The 14,867-nt window shown below is 35.3% G+C and overlaps 1 protein-coding gene across 10 annotated transcripts in view; it reads right to left on the bottom strand.

The window, feature by feature from the left end:
- The window catches only part of LOC100730274 (neurofibromin), a 252,327-nt gene that overhangs the window by 108,635 nt on the left and 128,825 nt on the right, over positions 1 to 14,867 (bottom strand). For 8 of the 10 annotated variants that reach the window (XM_063251196.1, XM_063251205.1, XM_063251202.1 and 5 more), the window contains 2 exons: positions 10,014 to 10,149; positions 5,698 to 5,760 (listed from right to left, as the gene is read on the bottom strand). In XM_063251196.1, the coding sequence (XP_063107266.1) occupies positions 5,698 to 5,760; positions 10,014 to 10,149 (199 nt within the window). The remainder of the gene's footprint in view (positions 1 to 5,697; positions 5,761 to 10,013; positions 10,150 to 14,867) is intronic. The other 2 variants (XM_063251200.1, XM_063251203.1) reach the window with 1 other exon arrangement.

Raw genomic sequence — 14,867 nt, 5'->3', positions numbered from 1 at the left:
AAAAGAGAACTTGTGAACAATCAATCCTCACATGAATGTTTCTATTTTCTTCCTTCTCCACAAACATCAAAAAATAAAATTAACTCTTAATTCTACTTTTGTATCATTTTAAAGCACAATTAAGGTATCTCAGAGAGAACAAAAACTTCCTTGATGAGTAGTGTAGAAGAGACCTGAAAAAAAGATCTTATCACTGTTTGCAGTGCAAATCTGATGAATAATGAGGGCAGACAATTTCACATAAAGGTTAATATATTTTACAAAGACTAACTAAGATGACAGTATAATCAACTTTTAGAAGGCAAAAGCTGTTTCCAACAGCATAGTTCTGAGACACCCTACGCCTAAAAACGAGTATTCTGCATTTTGCTGTGCACCAGTTATAACTTAATTTTTTGAGAAAAAAAAAGTTTGCCATACACAAAACAAATTTCTTACTTAGTTTTCTACTGGGAGAAAAAAACTTGAATCAATGTTACAGCCAGTTCCTTTTCTTCGCCAGTATGCTTTATAATACAAGGACCTACCTATCATATCTCAACTATGAAGGAATGAGAATTCTGGGTGACCTAAAAGAAAGAAAGAATCCCACTAGGAGAGAAAACCCCAGTGTCTACCTCAATTTATATTTCTACCAAGTAATAAAAACTAAGTAGGAAATGGTTGCCCGTTCTGAAAAGCAACACAAACCCAGTATGTAAAATAGATTTACCTTCTCTTTTTTGTCTTTTAAGACAGGGTTTCATTTACGTAGTTCAGATGAGCATGGAACTCACTCTGTAGCCCAGGCTGGCCTTGAACACTAGCTATCCTCCTGCCTCACCTCCTGGATGCTGGGATTATAGGCATGCACCACCATGCCCATCTACTTTCCCTTGAGACAACATTCTACAATGAAGATAGGGTGGTAGGCATATTAAATTGAGAAATGTAAGACTGGCACAGGTCCTGTCTCTTCCCAGTGGCCCCCCTTTTTAAAACATAAAAACTGCAGTGTTTTAGAGTTTATATTTTTACATGTACTACACACACACTTACTTTTAAAGAACACATAATAGTTTAATCTCTACAACAACTGCTGCTTGACATGACTAGTTGCTGTTAAGAACAGTGGTGACTGGAGCAGTGAAGCTGTCATAGTTCGCTCAGTGCTCTGGTCCTGAGGGACAGACTTATACTTCAAAGTAAACGGGCTGAGGTGAGAAAAATGAGATTTATGAACATAAAATCACCTAGTTCTACTTTTCTTCTTGAGGCCTCAATAAAGTAATACTTCTTGTTATGAATGTACATGGTTCAATGACCCTTAACTCTGGAATAAAGGGTTATTTTATTTTCATATTTCCATCTCATTTAGTGCTTCTTGGAGTCCACATTTTGTATGTGTTCTTATCTAATGCCTATAATCTCAAAATAATTTTTATTATCTCTAATATGAAATTTGTATAAGATTTTTGCAAAATGACTTTAAGCTGAAGAAATCTTTATAAAGGTGTATAAATCTTCACATATCTGAGGTATGTTTCAAGTAATATATTTCTATATTGACTTTCAATGCATAGCTCAGCAAGCTTTCTTTGCGTTAATAGTCCTATGCATGCTTACGGATGCATGAAAAATCACCTTACACGTAAATAAAAGAAAATTTACATCTGTTTTGGCAGAAAGGCTTTACAACTGAAATTTATCTTTAACTGAAATACAATTTCAAATATAGAAGGAAGGAAATGCAAATGTGTTTACTACTCTAGTATAGTATTTAACCTTTTGAGATTACGACTCTCTTTTAAATTTTATAAAAAGTTACAAAAAAGCCAGGCGTGGTGGCTCACGCCTGTAATCCCAGCACTCGGGAGGCTGAGGTGGGAGGATTGCTGCAAGTTCGAGACCAGCCTGGGCTACAAAGTGAGCACAATGCCAACCTGAACCGCATAGCGAGACCTTGTCTCCAAAAAAAAAAAAGTTACAAAAAAGAATGTATGCATTCACACAGACAAAAGTCATCAGGTAATTTTAGCATGTTCCTGGATAACCACTGAGACAGAGAACTTTTTAGAAATCCCACATTATAATCTTAAAATATTGATAAATCTACAAGATATGAAAGTTTCCTAAGAAATGATTTGGCAAGAGGGTTTTTTGGTGTGTGTGTTTTTAATATATTTAAGATCAAACTTTATGTCTTAAACATGTTAAACAAATACTCTACCATGAGCTATACTCCTTGCCGCAAAACTGCTCATATTTAATTTTAAGCATGTTGTTTAAAATTAGCAATCCATTCAATTTAACCTATTAAAGTCATTCATGATTCAAGTTTCTACAAAGCAAAAAGCCATAGCTTCATTTTCAAAGAGCGTCTGATAAAATATTAACTTTCTTTGAAAGAGTCTCATTAAAAATTCAGTAAATGAATGCATAAAAAGAGCTCTTCTGAAATGTAATTTTCTGAAATGTAATGTAATTTTTAAAGCTGGATATGGTAACACATACCTGTAACTCTGGGAAATTGAGGCAGGAGGATTGCAAGTTCAAACCTAGCCTGGGAAATTTGGTAACTTTGTCAAACCCTGTCTCACAACATAAACCAATCAACAATCAAAAAAATATATGGGCTAAGGATGCTGCTCAGTGCAAGCGTCTTAGGTTTAATCCTTAGTATCCTCCTCCCCAATAAATAGTTCACATTTTTTCTTCCATACTAGGGACTGAATTTATGTATGCCAGGCAAGTGCTCTACCACTGAGCTAATCTCCAGCCCCTTATACACACGCAGACATGCAGACATGGGCGCACACACCCACACACACGTAGCTATTTATTGGGTTTCTCTGTGATAAACACCTTTTAAGGTGTATATTATATTGATATTTGATTTACATTTTCTATTTATGTCACTCTCTGCCTCAGAATTTCAGGAAGTCTGAACTCTTTTCCAAATAAGTGGTTTGTAAAAAGTACACATTACCATCTTCCACATCTCCAAAAATAATTCATGTCAATACCTAAAGTATCCTTATCTCAGAAACATATACCTTTTCATATCAATATGTATCTCATTGATGGTATCAATATAGTTTGGAACACCACATAAAACACAGTATTAGTGGGAATGCTGTAAACAGGCTTCATAAATACTTTTGTCTTTTTAAATTTAAAAAAAAAATTTTTTGAGACAGGGTTTCATTACACAGTTCAGGCTGGCCTTGAACTCACTTGGTAGCCCAGGTTGGTCTGGAACTCCTTCCTCAGCCTCTTGAGTACCAGTATTACAGGCAAGTGTCACTATGCCTGGCCAAAGCAGTGTAACTTTCCCTCAGGGTGTTTTGTTTTGTTTGTACTCAAGCTTGAACTCAGCTGTACTCTATCCCTGAGTTCTGTCTGTTTAAAAAAAAAAAAAAAATTTTTTTTTTAATCGGTACGGGGATCGAGCTCATGACTGCCTGCTTGCAAGGCAGGTACTTATGCCGCTGAGCTAAATCCCCAGCCCCCTGTCTGTTTAAAATTTTGAGATAAGAGTCTAAGTTGCTCAGGCTGGGTGTAAACTTGCAATCCTGCCTCAGCTTCTCAAGTAGATGAGATCACAGGTGTACAGTACTGTGCCCAGCTTTGTCACTTCTTTGTTTTTTTAATGCTAAAAATCTAGTTTAGATTCAAATGACTTCTAAGGCCAAAACTGGACTAGTCTATGTGTTAAAACCAATTATCAGCCAATGTCCCTTTTATTTCCTTTGGAAAAAGTAAAACTAGACAATACAAATAAATACAGTCATGAACTGCACATCAGCAAGAGTATCACTACCTATATGGATGATTAATTATGGTAAATTCTCCCTCAGTTAGGCAGGCAGCTTCTAAAATAAATGTAATCGTGCATTATGTTTAAGTGTAATAAACAGAATTATTTATATATGACTGCATAGCTAGACACCAGAAGCCGGAACTTTTTCTCTGTATTTTATACATTCTAGTCCGTGATATATATACACTCCATAAAACAAGATGGTTTACTTTAAAAGAAAAGATTAGATTCTATTAAGCAAATAACTCTTAAAAATGACATTTTAAATTTATAATATAATGACTATACTACCTTATCCTTTGAAATGTTCTCTAAAATCTCAAATTACCAATTAGATTTCCCTTGTGTCCAGAAGGACCTCATATACCTGTGCTAAGCAATACATTCCAAAACTTAGTGTTACCCAGAAACTTTAAAAAAAAAAAAATAACTATCAGGAGAAAAAGAAAAAAAACTCCACACATTTCAGGGAACAATGTTAGACAAAATCTTAGTAAATTAAGCAATGTTAGGAAGGCCAGAAAACATGCTCTAGAGAAACAAAGAAAACCTAATTTTTAATATATGTGATACATTACACCATAGCATTAGTGTAACAGTTAATAAGAATGTTAAAATAATAAATTAATTTTGACAGTAATGGTGTTCATTATGTTAAGCCCATATGAGAATTAGAATGCTGAAGCATTAGAAGGAAATGTTTTTTTCCATCAAGAAGGCCACCTACTTATTTGCATATAGCTGACTGAACTTATTTTACTTAAAAAAAAATCTTGAATGGACACAATAAAAGTACCTCTAAATTTTAATTTAGCCCTGAATTTAAAATAGAAAATTTTATATAAAGCTTCATTTTATGTAAATCTTAAAAGGAAAAATAAAATCAGATGAACACTACATTTCAAATTATTTCTTTTTAAGAAACTGACTTCTAAAAGTTATATCTTTCTCTATAATCATTTGCAGTATATGAAATGATAGGACTCAATATGATAAGAATAACTCACACTAACAGTAATGGCAAATTTAAAATGAATGCAAGCTAATTCCGCTCACTGGAAAAAAATAATTATGAATAGCATAATTTTCTTCCTTTTTCTAAACGAGGGCAAGTTCATAGAAATAGGCAGTATGTTTGTATCATGTTTGCAAAATGAAAAGTTTCTCTAAAATATGGGCTCCACTCAGTTTTCATCTCAATAATTTAATATTAATTTTTACTGAGGTAAAGTTATTCTAATGTTAAGTTTTGCCATGAGAATTTCTATAATCTAAGCACAAACTTCTAAATTCTGGCTGACACTGTCTATACGAAAATTCAAGGAATAAAAAATAAAATTTAGCAGCTTTTAGATTAAATTTAGAAAGTGGTACTTCCCAGTAGAGTGCTTACCAAGCATGCACAAGGGCCTGGGTTCAATTCCTAGCACAGGGAAAAAAAAAAAAAAAAGAACAGAACAGAAAGTGATACTTTCCACCAAATATTTCTAAAGAGTTAAGAAAATCTTTCTATTGGAAAAGAAACAATTCACATGACCTGCAAACAAGAAGCAAGAATGAAGACAGTCAGCCATTTCTTAAGGCCTTGAAATTAAGTTTCTTTTGCATTCATTTATAATTTTTAAAATGACATTAAAATTAGAGCAAGGATATCCAATGTAACAAATGCTCACAATATGCCTTTGGGATAAATCAAACCAAAGGAACACAGAGAATGTTTCAATGTAACTTAATTCCAGGGTTAATTGAAATGAGAGCTATTTTGTGCCAGAATTAGTAGAATGATTTTATAGTGAAGGTCAAATAGACTGAAGTGAAGATGTTTTTAACAAACAGCAAAAGATTTTTTGGTTTGCTTTGAAAGAAACAGCTAATAAAAAGTTCTCCAAACTTACTGATTTTTTGTTTTCCTTTTTTTCTTTTACTGTAGCTTTATTCAGTAGGGAGTGGCAAGTTGCCTACAGAACAGAGATGAGCACAAACAAGTCACAGCACCAACTACATACAGCAACAAAAACAATGTTGGCTTGTACATAAAATTACATGATAAAATGTAACACAAATGGAATCAACAAAAAATTAGGAATAAACTGAATTTCGTGGAATGAATTTCAATTCTGGATTTTAATTTTTATTACATTTTTAAAGCCAAGCACTAAATAAACAGCAAGAAATGTCGAGACCCAATCATGTCTACTATTTCTGGCTATGAATCACAGTAAGGTTTCCCCAAATAAATTTGCAGATATAAAATCTAAATTTTAATTAATTCCTGGCTTCCAATAAATTTTTTTTTTTTTTTTTTTTTTTTTTGGTATGGGGGATCGAGTACAACCTCATGCTTGCCAGGCACTTCTAATAAATTTTATGTAAAATGTCCATTATAAGTAGATCACATACTAAAAAGATGTTTTTGTGGCTGCATCATTTTTTTCTGATATGTAAAATATTTCTCTGTGTATCCTTCAATTGACTTAGTTATTTTTCCAATATCTGGCATTTAATTAAGATCATACTGACTAAACAAAAGTTAAATAGAAAAGTTCACTTTAGAGATTTTTGAATTAGAAGTCACTCTAAAAATGATTACTGTTAAAATTTCACATCTTTTTCAATGTTTGCAGGCTGCTTTCTACAATATTTCTAATCAGAAGATGTTAAAAGCTCTGCAATATTTGGGAGGAAAATGTTATCAGCTCAACTAGAAAACAGCATTAATATTAAAGGTAAGACTCTCAAGAGATAACTGTAGAATGGAACTGTGAGGCTGCGTGAAACTTTTACTTATTATAGCTGAGCATCTGTCAGGCCCCTCAGCCCCAGGCACTCATCAAACCCATAGAGACCTATTGGTTTTCTCTCAGCACTCTTTCTAGGCTATAGCGTTCTTCCAAAATGAAAAGATGTCTGACTAGAATAGACTATAGTAGGAAGAATAATTATTTTAAAAATATTTTTAAACCAACAATTCCTTACTCCACCACACACTGCATCTTATTCTCAGCATGCTAATCATCTACCACCATAACCCTTAACAACTTGGGTTTAAGGTCAGTTTAACAACCATCCATGCATCCATCCATCCACACATACATGCATGCCATATCCTATTCTAAGTGCTAGAAGCAATAGTAAAACAAGAAGAAAGTCTTATTGCCAAGGAACCTGGATTCAAACTTTAGAATCAAAAACGCTATGACAATGTGCAACGTACCATTGCTGCCCCGATTGACATGATCTGAAATTTTGTTATATTTTTTTCTTTTTCTCCTTGAAATAAAATAGATTTGGAAAAAAATAATACTAGTGACTATGTAAAAATTCATTTTCACATATTTTTGATGATATATAGCCATCGTGTTACAGCCTTCAGTAATTTTGTATGAACTACTTAGATTAGAGAAGCAGATTACCTCAAAAAATATCATTTACTTGGAATTATAGTAGCCAGAATCTGCTCACTGTAACACAAAAAGATTATCCACTTTGGAAATTAATTTTTTTTTATTCCAAACTATCAGGAGGGAACGTGAAAACACTTAAGAAAATGACAAGTGTAAGTCAGACACATGTTCACAGATAACTTCCTCTATAACTTTAAACCAGTCCACTAAGTAAAGAGGGCATGTGGAGAACAGAGCTGACCAAACATGACACGTACAAAAAGCTGAAAGCCCAAAATATAAACTCAAGGAAAGAGCGCTAATGCTCAGTTTTTATTAGCTAATAACATGCTTACTTAGCTTTCAAAATTTCCCCAGTAAAGTCCAAAAGCAGAAGCTATGCTTGCTAAAGGAAATTTTTAAAAATCAACTACTATCCTTCCCAGCAGAATACAAAAATATAAAATTACCATTATATTACTGCCAGCATCAGAAAGGCAAGAATAAAGGAAAAAGAAGGAAGATGAATAAAAACAAGAGAGTAAGCCAAAAGAAAAAAACTAGCTTTGGAAGGAGATTCAGTGAAAAAATATATTGAGATCAAAGCTTATTTCTTTTATCTTTATTTTTAATAAGTAAATATAATGTAAAAGTCCCTGTTACCAATCATATACTAAAAAAACCTCTTTATTTATACTTCTGCTACATGACTCTGCTCTCCAACAACATTGAATTTCTCTAATACTTCAAAATAATGCACTGGCACAATTTAAATAATGCTTTAAAGAATAATTTTATGTAAAATTTAATGTAATTCAACTGTATTAAGGTAATACAGGTTAGTTTATTAGAAGTGCTCTAAAAACACAACACAGTCATTGCCCCGCACTATTTTCACTACTGTATTTTTCTCCTTTCCTAACCATGAAAGCTGGCAAGAATCTTGTTCACTTAAGTAGAAGGAACAGGGAAATTCATTCCTTCACTAATTATCTCCTAAGTAGCTAGTATCACAGTACCCTTTCACATCATCAATAACATAGTCTCAAATCAGTGTCCCTGTTTCTGATGATATAAAAAGAATTTTCATCAGGGATGATAATCACACAGAGAATTCCTACTAAAATCTACTAGACCCATGTAATCAGGTCACCAGTCTCCTTTAACTTTTAACAGCTGAAGCAGAGCCACTGTCATTTAGAAACTAATTTGCTCTCTAAAAGCAGTTAATGCAATGTAGGCCAACCAAGAAGCTGACCCAAGCTGTTTTTACTATGTGCTCACTTTTTCTTACCTGCCTGATTTTACAAATAGAAAATCAGTGAATTACATTTAAAAATAAATCAAATAATGTCTAACCTTAAGAGATAATAATCACTATACTATGATTTATTAACACTATCTGCCCTCTAGCTGAATAAATTGTATGGGGTTTACTGATAGGCTTATTTCCAAAAGATGTGAAGTATAAAACAAAAGAGGCCTTTATTCTGAGAACACGGAGAGAGATAACCGACACCCCCCCACCCCACCCCCCACCCCAGTCAACAAGTGGCTTGGGGGGGTATATAAACAGCCTAAGCTTAGGGTAGTGTCCTAGCCTAAGCATTAGAGATGCACAGGTATCTCATTGGCACAGGCTTGGCGCCAGGGCAGATTCCTAAGGGTGGGGGGAGATAGAGTCACAGGTAAATCTCTAGGGGTTGGAGAGGTTCCAGTTGAGGCTTTCCTGGCTACAATGTCCCATCTGGGCCAAAACCCTTTCATTTACCTAAGCTTCCATGAACTTCCTAAAAAGGTAATAAAATCATAATAAAGTAAGATAGACTTTAAAGCTAAATATGCTTTACCATCCATGAAAATTGTAAAAGGTTTTCTTTTTATAGATAATAGCAGATACGTCTTTAAAAATAGCAGTGGGAAAATGTCCTCACAGAGCAGCCTCCAACAGCTTTTTAAAATAGTGATTCTACTGAAGCTGTTAATGTCTCTAAGCAACTGAAGCTGTGTGCTAAAAACAAAATGGCTGGGGATAACTGCAAAGAGGGAGATAAAGGCAGGGATTTGGTTAAATATGTAAGCTTCTTCCCTAGCCCCACCCCCAAATTCCAGTGGCAACAATATATTTTCCTTCTCAGAAGGCTAAAGTGAATTTGCACAACGCCTCCTGCAATAAGTAAATCATTCCTGTTACTGCCAAAACGATTTAAAAACAGGAGAAACCATAAAGACATAAAAACTGAATTCCCTCAACAAGAGAATGAATGACTGGCCCTCTGAACTCAGAAGCTTTAGTTGCAGTGTAAGTGTAAGATGAGAAAGTCTAACAAAGAGTGATAATGTATTAACATCTTCTATGACAAAATAACACACAAACAAAGTAATCAGTTTTCTGGGAGAATATGATACAAGCCAACTGTATCTTAATGAAGAAACCATAATTACAGATCAAATAATTCATGATGCAAAAAGTGAAGGACCTGCCTCTAGTGTGAACAACTAAGTAATTTAGGCAAAAGATAACAACAAAATTCCATAATGTACATGATTTCAGCCATATTCATCATATTCAATAGATTCAGTAAATTTTAAATATGCTTCCAGTGCAAGAAAAATGCAATATTTTAAAGTAGTTTATTTAAAACACTTCAAAAGTGTCCAGAGAAAAAGAAGTTTCTTTCAAAGCCAATTCCAACAACTCACTGCATTATTATTCATCCAGCTGAGTCAGGGAACAGGCAAACCCACAGTCAGCAGCTAACCCTTCAGCCAAGCATTTTTCCAGTTCAGCCTGGATTAATAATGGTGATCTCTGACTTTAAGCATACCTGGTATAAACAGTGGCACACACTTCGAAGCTGAGGAGGAAATTCTAAAGAGGAACTGACGATGGCGTGGAAGAACTTCTCAGTCATCTGAAGGAGGTTCCGCTGATTTTCCTCAAGGCTCTCTGATGGCTCTAACCTACAAAACAGGAAAAGTTTAAAAGAAACAAAATCACTCCTTAAAAGAGACATTTTAAAAGATACTCGGCCAGATGTGATGTGTGGACTTTTGATCCTAATCTGAAAGAACAACAAATTTATAAAAAAGTCAATTTTGAAAAACCAAAAATTTTGACAAAGTATTTTAAAGAATTAAGACGTATCATGTACATGTACCACCTTCCATTGAGGAATACAGTGATTATATACTACCAACATTTACCAACTAAAAAATACACATGCTGCCTCAGTGAAAATGACTCATGAGTCATTCTTGGTATTTAACTTTTCAGAACACAGACACAATTCTCTGTGAAACCTTCTTCATGTCCCAAAAGAGAAAGTGCTGCTACTTATTTTTTGATGTGATAATTCTGTGACATCATTTTTAGAAGCACCAAGAAATCCAAATTTATTTTATTATGGTCTGATAATTTCTATAAACACTGATACCAGGAAGAAAAAATATTAGAAATTATTCTTTATTTTGAGGGGTGTAGAAACAGTGGAGCTGTGTACATGTGTGTTTAAAGTCTATGCCTGTTGGAAACATTATTTCTAGGATTTGCTTTAAAACACCTGAGTAAAAGGGGCATGGGTAGAAGAGAAGGCTAAAAAAAATGGAAGGTATTTCCAGTTCACTCTTCTCTATGTACAAGCCTATGTGAAAAAACCAACACATACATGATACGAGCTTTAAAATTCTCATTAACACAATAAAATACAACATTCATGCCTTCTTATACTTTGTTTCTACTATTTATCCACACACATGAAGATTTTGTGCATTCACTTTACTGCATAATAGTGCACTGTATGCAAAGTTTTGTGGGGGATTTGTTGGTGGTTGTGTGGTACTAGGGATCGAACCTATAGCTTCTCACATAGTAGGCTAGCATTCTGCCACTGAGCTATACCTCTAGCCCTTGCATATTATGACTTCGTATTTTAAAACATTAACATTTTTTCACTTTTACAGATATCACTGCATCCTTGTTATGCAAGCATTTCTCTATGGCAACTAACTAAAAATGAGTAATCGAGCATATGAAAATGTAAATGTATTATGTATTAATAACTCTGTGACCAGCAATATGTAAGAATTTTTATTCTACTTCATACATTTACACAGTGTGCAGGCTAGGTGTCTCTTATCTGAAATGCTTTGGACCAGAAGTGCTTTGGTTTTTTTCTGATTTTTGGACTACTCAAATATACTGTACTAGTTAGGCATTCCTAATTCAAAAATCTGTAATATTCCAAAATCTGAAAATTTTTGAAGACTATGATGATCAAAAAATTTCAGATTCTGAAACATTTCCAATTTCTGGATTAGAGATGCTCAACCTGTGCCATTCTAGTAAGTTGAAAAGGCTGTCACATATTTTTAGCCTTTATGTCTATGAATTCTAGTAAGGTCAGACACACTGTCATATACTTTGTGGTCACTCAAGTTTTCCCTGTTCAGAAATGCCTTTCATATCCATTCTAACTTATTTAAATATTAGCTGTCCCTCCCAGTAAGACCTAAAATTCAGTATGCCTGAAACAAATTGATTTTTCCTCTTATTTATGTCTTACCTTGTGTTCTCCTCTGCCTTAATTATATCACTCAAGCTCTGATGTCACTTTTTCTTGCTTTATTTCATTATCCACAGCCAATCACCATTGCTGATTCTTATTAGCATGACATAAAGATTTGGTGTTGTGATTAAAGCTACAGATTCCAAAGGCAGAATACTCTTCTTTGAATCTCAGTTTTGCTCATCAGTAAAACAAGAATAATAATTTACTTTGTTCTTCCTTTCTTTTTTTTTGTACCAGGAATCAAATTCAGAAACTCACACCTGCCAGCAGGCGTTGTGCCACTGAGCTATATCCCCAGCCCTATGTTATGGTTTTAAATTTTATGCAATGCTACCAAACCTACAAAGCTTTACTTCCTGTCTGGCCCAATCCAAATTCTCAAAACATTTTCCTTATAAAACTCACTACTTAAACATACATCTGTCTCATTGCCAGGCTAAACTAAGTTCCTTGAAAGACGTGTTCATCTTTGTCACCTTGAAGACTGGCACCAGGATGTGGACAAAACAGATTTGTTACAGCTGCTGAGGTCCAGGCTTCAGCAGGTCAGTGGCCTCTCTGGTCATCTACAAGTTGACTTCAGTGCCAAAGATGTGGAGATTAGTGTATTAGTGGGAAAGACAAATATGAAAACAAATACTTGAGGACTATAAGTGGCTTTTTGTCCAAAACCAATGGACTATACACACCACAATAACAACTGGCAAAAATTCATTCTGGGATGTGGCGAGTCCTCGTAGATCTCCATATTTCCTGAGATATAACAATACTGAATCAAGCAAGTTAATAACCCTACAGTGGCCTGTAAGTGTTCAAATGAAAAGTAATGCCACTCATTTTAAATCAAAAGCTCCAAGTGATTAAACTTAGTCAGAAAGACATATCTGGCTGAAATGGGCTAGAAGTTAGGTCTCCTGGGCCATTAGCCAAATTGTGAACACAATGAAAATTAAACATTCTATTCCAGTGAACATATGAAGAGTGAAAAAAATGTGATAGTCTTGATATGGAGAAAATTTGAGTGGTCTAGACAGAAGATAAAATCCACCAGAACATTCTCTTAAGTAAAGCCTAATTCAGGAAAAAACGCTTATTCTCTTTAGTTCTTCAAAGGCTCAGAAAGGCCTGCCCCTGGAGCCTGTTCACACTTGGGCTGCAAGAAAAGAGACTTCCCAGAACTGTTCCAACTACAAAAGCCAACCCTGCCCAGGAGGACACCTTATGACGACCCTGTGTCACACTCTGCTGCTCACACCTGGCTCATCTGCAGAGTCCCCACACACACACACACACACACAACAGCTGTCTTAATCCACAAGGCAGTCCACCTCCCCCTCCCAATAAAGCTGCTTTCTCACAGCAGAATGTCTGCTCTGGCTTTGCATGGGTTCTGGTCCACCATTTGCAGAAACAAAGTCTAAAGTTAGCCAGGTGTAGCTGGGAGGCTGAGGCAGGAGGACTGCTGTGAATTCGAGGCCAGCCTGGGCAACATAGTGAGTTTAAGAGCAGCCTGCACTACACAGTGAGACCCTATTTCAAAAAAGAGAGAGAGAGAGAGAGAGAGAGAGAGAGAGAGAGAGAGAGAGAGAGAGAGAAAGAAAAAAAAAGAAAAGAAAAATTCAAGTCTGAAAGTGCTGGTTCTCGAGGTCTAAGAAAGGAAGCCACGTCCGTAACATAAAAATGCAAGGTGAAGCAGCAAAAGTTAATAGAGAAACTGCAGTAGGTTACCCAGAAGACCTGGCTCAAATAACTGCTGAAAGTGGCTGTATGAAACACTGCACTCTCACACCCCAATCCCACCCCATGCTCATTTACTGTTGCAGGGGACCTCAAGACTTATACTAAATCTACTTTGTGATCTGCCTATACACAGAATAAGAGAGCCTGAGACTATCTCTGTTTACAACATGGTTTAATATTTTAAGCCCACCATTGAGACTCCTGCTACTCAGAAAAAAAGATTCTTTTCAAATTATTATGGCTCACTGATAATATACCTGCTCACCCAAGAGCTCTGATAAAGACGGTCAATAGCAATGTTTTCTTTCATGCCAGCTAACACAATATCCCTTCTTCAGTCCTTGGATCAAGGAATACTTGTGACTTTCAGGGTTTGTCTTGTTTGCCTTTTTGAGCAGGATTTCACTAAGCAATTCAGGCTGGACTTGAATTCACTTTGTAGCCAGGCTGACCTTAAACTCACAGCAATCCTCTTGCCTCAGCTTCCAAGTACTGGGATTACAAGAGTCCACCATGCTTGGCTCAGGTTTTATTATTTAAGAAATATACTATAGTTTGTAAGGCTATAAGCCACCAAAAGGTTGTGATTCCTCTGATAGAGCTAAGTAAACTGAAAACCTTCTAGAAAGAATAAGCAATTAAGAACACTTGTGATTAATGGGAGGAGGTCCAAATATCAACAGCAAGATACTGGGAAGAAGCTGATTCTATTCCTAAGGAATGACTCTGTAGGGTTCCAGACTTTGGTGGAAGAAGTACTGATGGTGTGGTAGAAATAACAACAGAATAAGAATTAGTGCAGGAAGCTAAAAATATGGCTGAATTCCTACGACCTGATGATAAAACTGATTTACTGGTGCGTATTAGTTATACAAAATAGTGGGTTTCATTTTGGCATACTTCCACATGCATATAACATACTTAGATCATCTCCTCTCTTACTCTTCTTTCCTTGTCCTCCCAAACCCTTTCCTCTTTTCTAGTAATTTCCCATCTGTCATGATAAGGAATTTAAAAGCATTCCTTCTGGGGTGAGTTGGGTGCAATGGCACAAGCCTGTAATCACAGCTACTCAGGAGACTGAAGCAGGAAGTCTGTAAGTTTGAGGTCACCCTGGGCAACTTATACAGATCCCAAAGTCGAAAAAACAAAACAACAACAAAAACATTAATGGATGAGGGGTTGTTTCTAATGGATAGGTTGGAATGTACTCCTGGTAAAGATGCTATGAACATGGTTAAAATGTTAACTAGTGAAATTACATCAACTTAATTGTTAAAGCAGTAGAAGCGTTTGAGAGAAATCACTCCAATTTTTTCCCCAAGACAGGATCTCAACTGTGTTGTCCAAGCTGGATCTCATATTTGTATC

The sequence above is a fragment of the Cavia porcellus genome, unplaced genomic scaffold (assembly GCF_034190915.1).
Source record: "Cavia porcellus strain 051 isolate PalLab524CR breed Dunkin Hartley unplaced genomic scaffold, mCavPor4.1 scaffold_6, whole genome shotgun sequence".
In the NCBI taxonomy this organism is placed as follows: domain Eukaryota; kingdom Metazoa; phylum Chordata; class Mammalia; order Rodentia; family Caviidae; genus Cavia; species Cavia porcellus.
The sequence above is the reverse complement of the archived record's forward strand: the minus strand, read 5'-3'. Positions and strand labels throughout refer to the sequence as shown.